Here is a 13,379-nt window from a genome sequence, read left to right as displayed (position 1 = left end):
ATGAGAGAAATTAAATACACCACTTCTCTAAAGGTAAAGACTGTTCTAATGTTCAAAATATTTTTTCAAACCAGGCTCAACTAGCAAAAAAAGGGTCACGAAAAAGCCTAATCTTAAAATTCTCAACAATTTAAAAAGCCAACATTGTGTAATGTAAATTTATATTCAAATGATGAAATTTAGTGTCTAGGCCACTTAAAATGAAGTGGATGCTGTGTTAATGTAACCTGTGGGCAAGAAAATCAGTACAGGCAAACAAAAACCATCTATATTCAAGTCACATAAAAATATCCGTATAGTGGCTCACGCCTGTAATCCCAGTACTTTGGGAGGCCGAGACAGGCAGATCACAAGGTCAGGAGATCGAGACCTTCCTGGCTAACATGGTGAAACCCTGTCTCTACTAAAAATACAAAAAAACTAGCCGGGCATAGTGGCGGGCGCCTACAGTCCCAGCTACTCGAGAGGCTGAGGCAGGAGAATGGCGTGAACCTGGGAGGCGGAGCTTGCAGTGAGCCGAAATCGCGCCACCTCACTCCAGCCTGGGCAACTGAGCAAGACTCCGTTTCAAAAAAAAGTAAAAAATATATATATATATATATATCCGTATAATCTGTCGACTCCTCACAGTCATTTTTCTGGGATAGATTTCGGAGTCCTGTAAATCTACACTGACTGAACAAACAGTGCAGGAAAGGAGTCATTCTCTCACCTGAGTCCTGGTAACTCCACAATGGGGAATTGTGGAAAGCAGACAGACAGCATTGCTGTGCAGCTTCTTTCATGGAGGTGCTAGGGTAGTGACAGTTTCTGGTTGAGCCTAGACCTCTACCACTCCAAAGAGCAAAAAGATTTTCACACAATAGGTACCTCATCTCTACACTAAACAACCTAAAAGGCTTCAAGTGCTAAGACAGTGGCCAGGGAGTCAAGGGAGCCCATAGAATAGAATTCAGCCAATAAAGGATAATGAGATAAAGCTAACTGACACCTCTATACGTAGTAATAGTCCAAAAGATGAAAATGGCGAAAAGATTTTTTCTTTTTTTTGAGACAGGGTCTCCCTCTGTCTCCCAGGCTAGACTACAGTGGTGCAATCTCGGCTCACTTCAGCCTTGACCTCCCAGGCTCCAGTGATCCTTTCAACTTTAGCCTCCCAAGTAGCTGGAACTACAGGCTCATGCCACTATGCCTGGCTAGTTTTTGTATTTTTTGTAGAGATGGTGTCTCTATGTCGCCCAGGCTGGTCTCGAACTCCTGGCCTCAAGTGATCCTCCTGTGTCTGCCTCCCAAAATGAGCCACTGTGCCTAGCCAAGACTTTTCTAATATTTCACAGATTAAGAGACTCAAATCACCATCTCCCAAAGTAATTATAACTGGTGGCATCCATTGTTCAACAGAGATTTAAGAACTTTAAGCCCCTAAAAGGAAAAAAAAAAATTATTCGCTGCTCTCTATTGATAATCTTTAACCTAGATTCTAAAACCTGGGATTTAATAATCAAATCCCGGTACTTTGGGAGGCCAAGGCGAGCAGCTCGCGCCTGAGCTCAGGGGTTCAAGACCAGCCTGGGTAACATAGCAAAACTGTCTCTACTAAAAATACAAAAATTAGCGAGGCATGGTGGCACACACCTATAATCCCAGCTGAAGCAGGACAATCGCTTGAACCTAGGAGGTGAAGGCTGCAGTGAGCTGAGGTCGCACCACTGCACTCCAGCCGGGGCAACAGAGTAAGACTCTGAAAAAAAAAAAACAACAACAATCAATCTATAAATAAATGTCCTTATCTGTAAAGCTAACAGAATACTACTTACAGGATTATTGAATTTTAAATGAGACAATACATGATTTGGCATAAGAAGGGAATGTGGAAACCTAAACCCTAAAAGTGTTAATACTGAACTCTACCAGTACCCCAAGATCTCTACCATCACCCTATTCAATAAACATAACTAAGTCCACCATGTTAAAACTAGATTCCATCTTCTATTCAACAAATACAGCTGATGGACTAGCACCCAAATAAATTAACCAAACTTAGTTTCAGAAAAACTTAAGCTTCATTCTTCCAAGACCAAGAGCAACAGCTAAAAACGTATGCACCTGCTCCCTCTGCATCTTGTTTGTAAATTCATTAGTTTTCTAGGCTTCACTGGTTACCAACCCCCACATTACAACAAAAAGGAAAAAGTATATTCAAATCCTGTAAAATAAATCCCTACTAAATTTCAACTTTGTGTCTGAAAATTGTAAAGTGTTCCTTAATTACTGCATAAGGAAATACTACCTTTATCGGACAAAATGAATAAAGTTAATTCTTAAGAAAGATAAATCCAATTTACCTTGTTTGAAATTTTTTTTCAAGTCAACTATATATGGGGCTCTCATACTATGTTTTTTCAAAGCTACACACAAAAGTATTCAAACATTTACTCTTCCTAGTGCTACAAAGTTCAATGATGTTGTAAATGGTTTCTGCCTATAAATTTGGTTTGTTCAAATTAAATATTACTTGACTGACTCACAGAGGGAGTGGCCTGACTTTTGCTGTTCTGAGTCAGAAAATACCCCGTTCAGCAGTTCGAAACTATTTCTCATCTATAAAGGTGTCGAAAACGCCAGCCTTTTCCAGCTACAAAATCTGTTGCCTTAGTAGAAAGACCTTAGTGGCAATAATACTTCAAATCTGTAGTCAATTTATAATTAACAAAATGCTTTCAACATGTATATTCTCACTTCTTCTGATTTAAGTGTCCCACACAGCTCAACAGAGAAACTTTCATACAGTGGTTAAGCTCTAGTTCACTCTTGGCCCCAATAAGTATATTCTCTTTTTTCCAAAAAATAAAACATAAAAGGCTGCTGCATTTCTTTAATCAGACTTCCCTCACGCAGACATATCCCAGATGCCTCATAAAAACTGTCTCAAAGCACACACCCAGAGCCCGAAGAGAGTTTCAAGGCAGCATCTCCTCCCACATAAAAGCCTAGCTTAGGCCCCAAAGAGCCTCCAGTCAGCATCTCCTAAATGATCCCCTTGCCTCCAGCCTTCTCTATTTCAACAGCTCTCCTAAGTACAAGCTGCTAGGTCATCATGTGGATGAGAAACCTCAATGTAAGATGAGCTATTGAAACAGCAGTATGATGTATTGGAAAAATCAACAGCTTTGGAGTCAAAGACCTGGATTTTTAATCCAGCACTAATTCTTCTTATCTGTGTGACCTGGGACAAGTTACTTAACCTTTTAAGTTTCTGTATCTCTTCTTCTCACCACTGTAAATCCATGGGAGCTCATCGCTGTATCCCTAGTGCCGGGCAAACAGAAGTGGTTCAAAATAAGCCAAATGGATGCAAATGAAGAGACCACCTTTCTTGTAGTTGTGAGAATTAAATGAATATAAAAAGCACCTGTAGCACAGTAGGCAATTAACACTAATTAATTCCTTCCCTCACTGAATAGTAACAATACTATTTACTATTTCTTTCTTATTTTTTTGAGAGAGGGTCTCACTGGCTCACTACAGCCTTGACTTCCTGAAATCACAAGTTCCTCTCGCCTCAGCCTCCAGGATAGCTGGAACTACAGGCACATACTACCATGCCTAACTTTTGTATTTTCTGTAGAAATGGAGTCACCACGTTGCCCAGGCTGGTCTTGAACTCCTGGGCTCAATCGATCCTCCTGCCTCAGCCTCCCAAAGTGCTAGGATTACAGGCGTGAGCCACCACGCCCAGCCGAAAAATATAAATTCTAACTTTTAATTACACATCAATGATTTTGCCTGTAATTCTATTATGTTCACGATCAAAAGGACCACCCTCGCGCCTGTTAATCCCAGCACTTTGGGAGGCCAAGGCAGGTGAATCAGTGGCGGTCAGGAGTTCGAGACCAGCCTGGCCAACAAGGTGAAACCCCGTCTCTACTAAAACTATGAAAATTAGCTGGGTGTGGTGGCGCACACTTGTATTCTCAGCTACTTGGGAGGCTGAGGCGGGAGATTACTTGAACCTGGGAAGCCTGGGCAACAGAGCAAAACTCCATCTCAAAAAAAAAACAACAACAACAAAAGGACCATACTACTTTTTGCTTATACTGAAAGACTACCAACTTCTAAGAGACAATTATTTTTAAGATAACATCATTTTTAATATTATATCAAAGTGTAAAATCCCTATCGAGGTACTACTCTTCATCAAGAATCCCTACTTTTACAACTCAAGAATGGGAAAAGTCCATGACAATAATTAGTCCATTCATTATGAAACTTAAAAATGCCAAGATCAGAATACCAGCAAACAACTTCTCACCATCTTCACCAATACAATGGTGTGCTGGCAAGTGATTCTGAAGCCCTGATAATGTGTCATTCTGCATCCTTAATTTCCTTTTGCACATTCGGCAAGGCATAACTTCACTCACTTCCCTCTGAAACTACTCTGTTACAGAGCATGACAGCAAGTACCATATTCCAACTCAGCAGTGGTTGTAGTTTGGTGACTCCAGACAAACATTTGCTGAATGCCTACAGTGACACTAGAACTGCGGGTCACTGCTAATTTCTTGACAAATTCCAGGAAATAATAAACTAGCCTATAGTTTAATTTACCTAACAATAAAATACTCTTCACCTGAAAAACTAGCAGTACTTTACAAAAGTTTATGCTCCTGAACACTCTACAGGCCAGAGTGTAGGCTCTTGGGCAACAGACACACTTCTTTTCGTTAGCTCTCAGGGACCCAGACTAGGATAGGATGGCATCCTTGACTAATTTGAAAATTTACTTTGAAGTTATGAAACGTGGGAGAAAAAAAACGTATAGAACAACAACAAAAAAAACACATCACATCTTTTCTGGGGGGGAAAAAAATTAAAATCCCAGAGCCAGAAGATCATAGTGCCACTAGAAGAGACTTATACCCCCTTTCCTCATACTTGAACCTGAGCACCCAGGGACAAGATGCTCCCGGAAAGAACTCCCTAACCCAACACACCACGGTTCACTATCGCCACACACAAAGACGAAGAGGAAGGGCCTCCAGGATGCCTGCTCACACACTGGACACACGCCGGCACACCCTGCCACACTCCCGCCTCTGCCACGCACCTTCTCACCGACACACACCATGTTCTCCCCCTACACTCGCTCTCTACCACACTCTCAACTCTCTCCTCCCCCACTTCTCACTCATGTACCCCCACCCCTCATGCCCACACGCTCCCCGCACACCCATACCCTCCCTCGCCTGCACCCACACTCCCCCAACATCGACACTGTCCCCCGACCCGCTCCCACTCCCCCCACCTCCTCGCACACTTAGCCCTGTCCCCCACTCACACGCCCTCCCTTCACCAACTCACACTCTCCCCCACGCTCGCACAGCTCTCCCCCTTCCACACACACGAGCCCGCCCCTCGCTCACCCACCCTCGCTCCCCCGCCCCGGCCCGGCCCGGCCCTCCTTCCGGGGACGTGTCTCCGGCCTGTACTAATGGCTGCAGCGCCTCCCGCCCTCCCCTTCCCCGAGGCCCCCGGCGCCGGCGCGGGGGCCGCCCGGGAGGGGCGCACTCACGCTGGCGAGCTGGGGACTGGGCATTGAAGTCCGGCGGCGGCGGGAGCGAGGAGGCGCCTCTCTCCTCAGTCACCTCGGCGGCGGCGGCGGCGGCGGTAGCGGTGGCGGCGGCGGCGACGACTCCCCCCCAGCCTCGGCGCGCGACACCCGGCCCGGCCCGGCGGCGGCGGCGGCGGCGCGTCTCCACGAGTCCGTCTTGCTGCTGCTGCTGCGGTCGCCGCTGCGTCTCCTGCTGCCGCCGCTGCCCCCGCTGCCGCCGCTGCCCTGTGGCGTCGCCTCGCGCCGTGCCCGGCCGCCGCTGCCGCTCCAGCCACTCCCGGACGGACGACGGTTACAGCCCGGCCGATCGCGCCGCCGCCACCACCGCTGCGCGCGCAGCCGGAACCAGCTCCCGCCGCCGCCCCTCAGGGGGCGCTGCGGGGCGCGGCTCAATGGGCAGCTGACCCGCCCTCCGCGTTCGCTGACTGGCTGGCCGGCCGGCTCGCGGGCGGTTGGGCCCGCCCACCTGCCCCGCGGGGCTCTGACCCACTGCCCTGGGCACCTCCCCCGCTCCTCCTCCTGGTGGTTCGTTCTGCTCCGCACTCCCGGCTACGGAAGGCGAGTCCATGTGACCGGGGAGGGAAAAGCAGAACGTGGCCTGGGGAGTCGTTCGCCCACGCTGCGCCCCGCCCATCCGCACCTGGGCTGGGTCGAGGGCCTGCAGCCGAGGTGTGACCCGCAAGGTCGAAGGGTTCTTTCTCGCTCCTAGGCCGTCAGGCCTGGGGTCAGATCCTGATGGGACAGGGTGGCCACCAAGTCCTGTGCTTGGGGATTTCCAACTCAGAAGTGGGAACCCGGGCAGCTCAGTTCTTGGCTGCCCTTCCTGAGGCCCCAAATAAATAGCGTGTGCATCTTCGTGGAGGATATTAATACGCCACCCCCGGCTCTGCCCACAAGACACACACACATTCTAAGAACTGTCCCTGACAAGCCAAAATTCAGACTTTCAGGATGTAGGATCTTGGGCAAGTGATTCCCTCTCTCCAAGTATTATCAACTATAAAGTGGAAATAATAGGCCGGGCGCGGTGGCTCAAGCCTGTAATCCCAGCACTTTGGGAGGCCGAGACGGGCGGATCACGAGGTCAGGAGATCGAGACCATCCTGGCTAATATGGTGAAACCCCGTCTCTACTAAAAATACAAAAAACTAGCCGGGCGAGGTGGTGGGCGCCTGTAGTCCCAGCTACTCGGGAGGCTGAGGCAGGAGAATGGCGTAAACCCGCGAGGCGGAGCTTGCAGTGAGCTGAGATCCGGCCACTGCACTCCAGCCTGGGCGACAAAGCGAGACTCCGTCTCAAAAAAAAAAAAAAGAAAGAAATAATAATCAGCAACCTCATGGGCGCTTTCACGATCGATAATAACGTATGAAAACACTTGAGAAAGGCCGGGCGCGGTGGCTCATGCCTGTAATCCCAGCACTTTGGGAGGCCGAGGCGGGCGGATCACTAGGTCAGGAGTTCGAGACAAGCCTGGCCAACATAGTGGAACCCTATCTCTACCAAAAATACAAAATTAGCCGGGCATAGTGGTGCGCGCCTGTAATCCCAGCTACTCGGGAGGTTGAGGCAGGAGAATCGCTTGAACCCAGGAGGTGGAGGTTGCAGTGAGCAAAGGTCACGCCACTGCACTCCAACCTGGGCGACAGAGCCAGACTCCATCTCAAAAAAAAAAAAAAAAAAAAAAAAAGGGAAAATAAAACGCTTGAGAAAGAGGAGACCCTGAATTTCAAGGTTTCCGACTTAATGTCACCTTTAACGACGCAGATTATCATAGAGATTCTCAAGTGGAAAGGTTTTTGCCTCTTGCATTTGGAAGCTAGCCAGAAATTCTTTGCCAGATCATGCGTCCTGAGTTTTGGTTTGGAAAATGTGGTCACTAGCGAGCTGGGAGGCTGGTTTGGGCCACGGCCAGATGACAGGCAAAGTGCGGCATTGGGGGCTGGCTTGGGAGGAAGGGAGATGTCTCCCCCTGAGAATTGCGGGTTGGGGAGGGTCTGTTCTTTCTGTCCACTCCTGGGAAGTCTTGCCTGCCCAGAACTGGCTCCTATCTAGGAAGAAATGAAGATGCCCCCGTGGGTGTTTCTCCCCTACCTCACCACCACATCCATGCTCATCCAGCCCTGCGGGGAGAAGCAGTAATCTGTCATCATTAGACCTTCCCCACAAGGTAGACTTGGGGCATTGCTACTGACCAGAAGGCTTCCATTAGAGCTTAGCAGTAAAATGAAAGGTCTTATGACTCAGCCGCATCAAGCCACAGAGCAGAGTCCAGGATGTTCACCACCAGCAGGTGGCCCAGGAGGGGGTATTCTAGGGCAAAGCTGGTTAGCAGGGCTGTGTGGGAGTTGAGAGAGGCCTTGAGGAGCAAGAGGGGCTGCAGATCAGTAGCAAGGCCCCTGGGTGAGGAGCACAGACTGGGCTCACTTGCATTCTGTCTGCCTCCAGCAAGCAGTATTTTCTACTTCCTGGAAACACAGACTGATTTGAAACAAAGAGCTACCTCCTCTGCAAAACTTTTGCTGCGTCTATGAGTTATTGATTCTTCCGATAAAGTTGCAAAACACCTTGTGCAATCCTCTACCATAGCACTTAACATAATACTGTAATTGCCTGTTTTCAGACTCTCCCCCGCTTAGATGGATCTATTTGGGGCAGTCTAGCAGATTGTTTGCTTGTTTGTTTTCATCTAGTAGATTGTTTGACCAAGTGAATGACACTCCCCTCCACCTAGCTCTCCTTCTGGCCCTGAAATAAAATAGTGTAATAACAACATTAACAACATAAGGATAAGAATAATGGCCCCAATAATAGTTACGTTTACCCCCTTTTTTTTTTTTTGAGACAGAATCTCACTCTGTCACCCAGGCTGGAGTGCAGTAGTGCGATCTCGGCTCACTGCAAGCTCCACCTCCTGGGTTTACACCATTCTCCTGCCTCAGCCTCCCGAGTGGCTGGGACTACAGGCGCCCGCCACCACACCCGGCTAATTTTTTGTATTTTTAGTAGAGACGGGGTTTTACCGTGTTAGCCAGGATGGTCTCGATCTCCTGACCTCGTGATCCGTCTGCTCAGCCTCCAAAAGTGCTGGGATTACAGGCGTGAGCCACTGCACCCAGCCTTTCTTTTTTTTTTTTTTTTTAAGACAGGGTCTCACTTTGTCACCCAGGAGGGAATGCAATAGTGCAAACATGGCTCACTGCAGCCTTAACCTCCTAGGCTCAAGCAATCCTCCCACCTCAGCCTCCCAAGTAGGTGGGACCATGGGCCTATGCCACCATGCCCAGCTAATTATTTTTTTATTTTTGTAGAGATGGAGGTCTTGCCATGTTGCCTAGGCTGGTCTTGAACTCCTGGGTTCAAGCAATATTCCCACCTTGGCCTCCCAAAGTGTTGGGATTATAGGCATGAACCACTACACCCAGCCATTGTTACCTTTTATTAAGCATCTACTCTTTTCCAAGTCCTGACTGAAATGTTTTCAAATGTTATCAAGGCCCAGCACAGTGGCTCATGCCTGTAATCCCAACACTTTGGGAGGCCGAGGCAGGTGGATCACCTGAGGTCAGGAGTTTGAGACCAGCCTGGCCAACATGGTAAAACCCCATCTCTACTAAAAATATAAAAATTAGCCCAGGGTGGTGGTAGGCGTCTATAATCCCAGGTACTCAGGAGGCTAAGGCAGGAGAATCACTTGAACCCAGAAGGCGGAGGTTGCAGTGAGGTGAGATCGCGCCACTTCACTCTAGCCTGGGCAACAAGAGCAAAACTCTATCTCAAAATAAATAAATAATAAAATAAAATCTATTATCAAGTTTATGATTCAAAATTACCCTATTAGGAAGGTACTATTACCCCCATTAAAAAAGAGAATCGGTCAGGCGTGGTGGCTCACACCTGTAATCCCAGCACTTTGGGAGGCCAAGGCAGGCGGATCACGAGGTCAGGAGTTTGAGACCAGCCTGGCCAACATAGTGAAAACCCATCTCTACTAAAAATACAAAAATTAGCCGGAAATGGTGGCACCCGCCTGTAGTCCCAGCTACGTGGGAGGTTGAGGCAGGAGAATCACTTGAACTTGGGAGGCAGAGGTTGTGGTGAACCGAGACACTGCATTCCAGCCTGGGCAACAGAGCCAGACTCTGTCTCAGAAAAAGAAGGCCAGCTGCAGTGGCTCATGCTTGTATCCCAGCACTTTGGGAGGCCAAGGCAGGTGGATCACGAGGTCAGGAGTTCGAGAACAGCCTGACCAACACGGTGAAACCTCGTTTCCACTAAAAATACAAAAATTAGCCAGGCGTGGTGGCGTGCACCTGTAAACACAGCTACTTAGGAGGCTGAGGCAAGAGAATCACTTGAACCTGGGAGGCGGAGATTGCAGTGAGCCGAGCTGAGATCATGCCACTGCACTCCAGCCTGGGCAACAGAGTGAGACGCTGTCAAAAAAAAAAAAAAAGAAAGAAAGAAAGAAAGAAAGAAAAAAGGAACCAGAGGCTCAGAGAGACGAAATGACAGAAACAGGATTCAGCCCAGGTTTGTTTGCCTCTGAAGCCCAAATAATCATGATATTCGTTTCTGACTTCAGTCAATAACTGGTGTCCTCAGAATAAGCTGGAACCCCTTGTGAAATATCTGCCTCTGAGACAGAAAGGTCCTAAACCATGACACCACTGCCACATTCTCTTACCCCCTCTCCCCCCGACAGCAGAGAGATGCTCTCACCCCTGACACCCAAATGGCTTCCCACAGAGGCTGTAATGTGGTCTTACTCCCTCCACACCTCAAACAGATCAGAAACTGGGCTGCAGGTGCCTTATTACAGCAGGAACCACCCCTAGCAGTGAGTTTCACGCATAAGTGCTCTGAGTTTATCCAGCGCTTTTGCTGAAGCATTCCAAGTGCCATTCGCTGATTAATCTTCCCAGTGCCCCTGTGGGGGCAAGCTGGCAGTGAGAGCAGGAGCTATGTAGGCCCACTACACACAGGGGTTAGAAAAACAAGTAATGGTCTGCCGGGCACAGTGGCTTATGCCTGTAATCCCAGCACTTTGGGAGGCCGAGGCAGGCGGATCACCTGAGGCCAGGAGTTCAAGACCAGCTTGGCCAACATGGCGAAACCCCATCTCTGCTAAAAGTACAAAAAAAAATTCGCTGGGTGTGGTGGTGAACCCCTGTAATCCCAGCTACTCGGGAGGCTGAGTCGGAAGAATCGCTTGAACCGGGGAGTCAGAGGTTGCAGTGAGCTGAGATTGCACCATTGCACTCCAGCCTGGGTGACAGGCAAGACTCTGTCTCAAAAAAGAAAAGAAAAAAAGTCATGATCGTAATGGCCGGGCGCAGTGGCTCAAGCTTGTAATCCCAGCACTTTGGGAGGCCGAGACGGGCGGATCACGAGGTCAGGAGATCGAGACCATCCTTGCTAACCCGGTGAAACCCCGTCTCTACTAAAAAATACAAAAAAACTAGCCGGGCGAGGTGGCGGGTGCCTGTAGTCCCAGCTGCTTGGGAGGCTGAGGCAGGAGAATGGCGTGAACCCGGGAGGCGGAGCTTGCAGTGAGCGAGATCCGGCCACTGCACTGCAGCCTGGGCAACAGAGCGAGACTCCATCTCAAAAAAAAAAAAAAAAAAAAAAAGTCATGATCCTGTGGCAAAGAAACTGAAGCCCTCGGAAAAGTGGTTTAGACAGAGGTTGGGAACAGGTGACTGGTTCCCACCCTGGGATTTTACACTAATTCATCTGGCATCTTTGCATTGCCATTTTGTTGTTGTGTACGTAGACTTGGGGAGTTATTTCATCTGCCTGAGTCTCTATTTCCCCATCTGTAAAATGGAAAAGGTAAACCTCAAAAAAAAAAGGTTTTTTAAGCCGGGCATGGTAGCTCACTCCTGTAATCCCAGCACTTTGAGAGGCTGAGGCGGGCGGATCACAAGTTTGGGAGTTCGAGACCAGCCTGGCCTACATGGTGAAACCCTGTCTCTACTAAAAATACAAAATTAGCTGGGCGTGGTGGCGCATGCCTGTAATCTCAGCTACTCGGGAGGCTGAGGGAGGCGAATTGCTTGAATCTGGGAGACAGAGGTTGCAGTGAGCCAAGTCGTGCCACTGCACTCCAGCCTGGGTGACAGACCGAGACTCCGTCTCAAAAAAAAAAAAAAAAAAAGGTTTTTTGAGGACTAAAGGACTTAGTGTGTATAACTCATGTATTAAACACATGTTAAGTATTCAATAAATGTTAGCTAGTATTATTTAGGTTGGTACTTGGCACCATGCAATGAATAAATGAAAAGAGCCTTGATACCACCAGTTCTGCAGTTGATTTCAAAATTACGGTTTCTGCAACTTACCATTAGCTTTGTGACCTTGAACAGATGTTGTAACTTCACAAATGAACCTTTCTCTTCATCTATGAAATAGGATGATAGCTCTAAAATGAAGACCTTGAAAATACTTTGCTTTGTAAACTGTCAAGCACTATGCAGACATTAACTATGGTTTTAGAAAGAGCACAGGCCTTGCAATATGACTGTACAGGAATCCCTGCTGTGGCGCTTAAACTTCTCACCTCTAAAGTTTTCCTCATCTGTAATATGGGCATGGTGATCACATCTGTCTTGAAGTGTTGTGACAAATTAAGTGATTAAAGACAACATATTTAAAGTAAGCTGGCACAGTGGGAGGTGGTCCATAAATGTTACTTCCCTACCCCCTAACAAATAAGTCTTGCCTTTTAAAGACCTGAAACAAAGGAAGCAGCAGGATGTGATGGGAAATGTATGGAACCAATCGCTGAGTTGATTCCTGGCTCTGCCATTGTGTGGCCTTGAGGTTTCACAGCCTGTCTGAACCTTCAGGTTCCTTCCCTCTAACACTAAATAAAGTACGCCTCCATTGCAAAGTTCGCTCAATAAATAGGAACTACTAACAAACGCACAGACAGGCCTATGAAGCACTCTTATGGAAAAGACCCAGTTGAAAAGACCCAGTTGCAAGTAACAACCAAAATTTCCGAGCCCGAAACCAGATGGAGTCATGAGCTGCGAAATAAGCGACCCAGGCTCCACAAAGTTCAGACGAGCATGGGAGGTTTCAAGCCCCATGTCTGGACGCTGCCAGTGCACCGGCCAAGAGAAGGCAAGAGACGACTCAACCCTCCCAGAGTGATAACCCGGTAGGAGGAGGCAGGGGGAGGAAGGAATGTACTATTCGCCGCCCCACCCATCCCCTGCCTCTAATCTCTCTTCCGGAATTTTACAGCCCTCTTTTGCAGGGGCGGGGCGGAGGGGGCAGGGCGCCGGTTCCAGCTGTTTGCAGGAATCCCCCGCCCCTGGCCTATCCGCTTGTGCAGGAAGCCCTGGTGTCGTACCCTGAGACGCTCCAGTTCGCACTCTATGGCCTCCTCAGGCACTAGAGCTTCCCCTGCGTCCGCCTTTGGGGGAGGGGAGGGAGTGAAGCTGTGAATTCCGGGAGAAGTCAAGGCTCGCTCAGGGCGTAGGTCCGCGGGCGGAGGGGTTCGCTGTCCCGGTGCCGGCGGGAGCTGGAAAGCTTCGGCTGGGGCCTGAGTGGACGGGAAGGCGGCTGCCTCCGCGGGATCCTTCCCGGGCCGATCCACAGTCAGAATCCCCAGCTCCACCGCCGCCAAGTGGGACTGGATTTCGGCCAGAGAAGAAAACGACTTCGGGAACTGGCAACGAGGGAGAGGGAAAAGTTGAGAAACGTGGCTCAGCCTCCTTAGTTCATCTTTCACATGGGGCATCGGAGGCCGGCGGGG

At 48.8% G+C, this 13,379-nt stretch overlaps 2 protein-coding genes across 3 annotated transcripts in view; both read right to left on the bottom strand.

Moving 5' to 3' along the window:
* Nucleotides 1-5,817, bottom strand: part of PTP4A2 (protein tyrosine phosphatase 4A2) — a 27,836-nt gene extending 22,019 nt beyond the window's left edge. The window contains exon 1 of the mRNA NM_001266125.1: nucleotides 5,576-5,817. The gene's annotated coding sequence lies outside the window, so the exon portion shown is untranslated. The remainder of the gene's footprint in view (nucleotides 1-5,575) is intronic.
* Nucleotides 1-13,379, bottom strand: part of LOC144334525 (uncharacterized) — a 24,082-nt gene extending 10,703 nt beyond the window's left edge. The window contains exons 1-2 of one of the 2 annotated variants that reach the window (XM_077964773.1): nucleotides 5,576-5,957; nucleotides 1,636-1,741 (exon numbers count right to left, since the gene is read on the bottom strand). In XM_077964773.1, the coding sequence (XP_077820899.1) occupies nucleotides 1,636-1,741; nucleotides 5,576-5,599 (130 nt within the window). In that variant the 5' untranslated portion in view covers nucleotides 5,600-5,957. Of the gene's footprint in view, nucleotides 1-1,635; nucleotides 1,742-5,575; nucleotides 5,958-12,974 lie in introns of those variants that run through there. The other variant, XM_077964772.1, reaches the window with a different exon arrangement.

Source organism: Macaca mulatta, chromosome 1, assembly GCF_049350105.2.
Source record: "Macaca mulatta isolate MMU2019108-1 chromosome 1, T2T-MMU8v2.0, whole genome shotgun sequence".
NCBI classification, from domain to species: domain Eukaryota; kingdom Metazoa; phylum Chordata; class Mammalia; order Primates; family Cercopithecidae; genus Macaca; species Macaca mulatta.
This window is presented reverse-complemented; position numbering and strand designations above follow the sequence as displayed.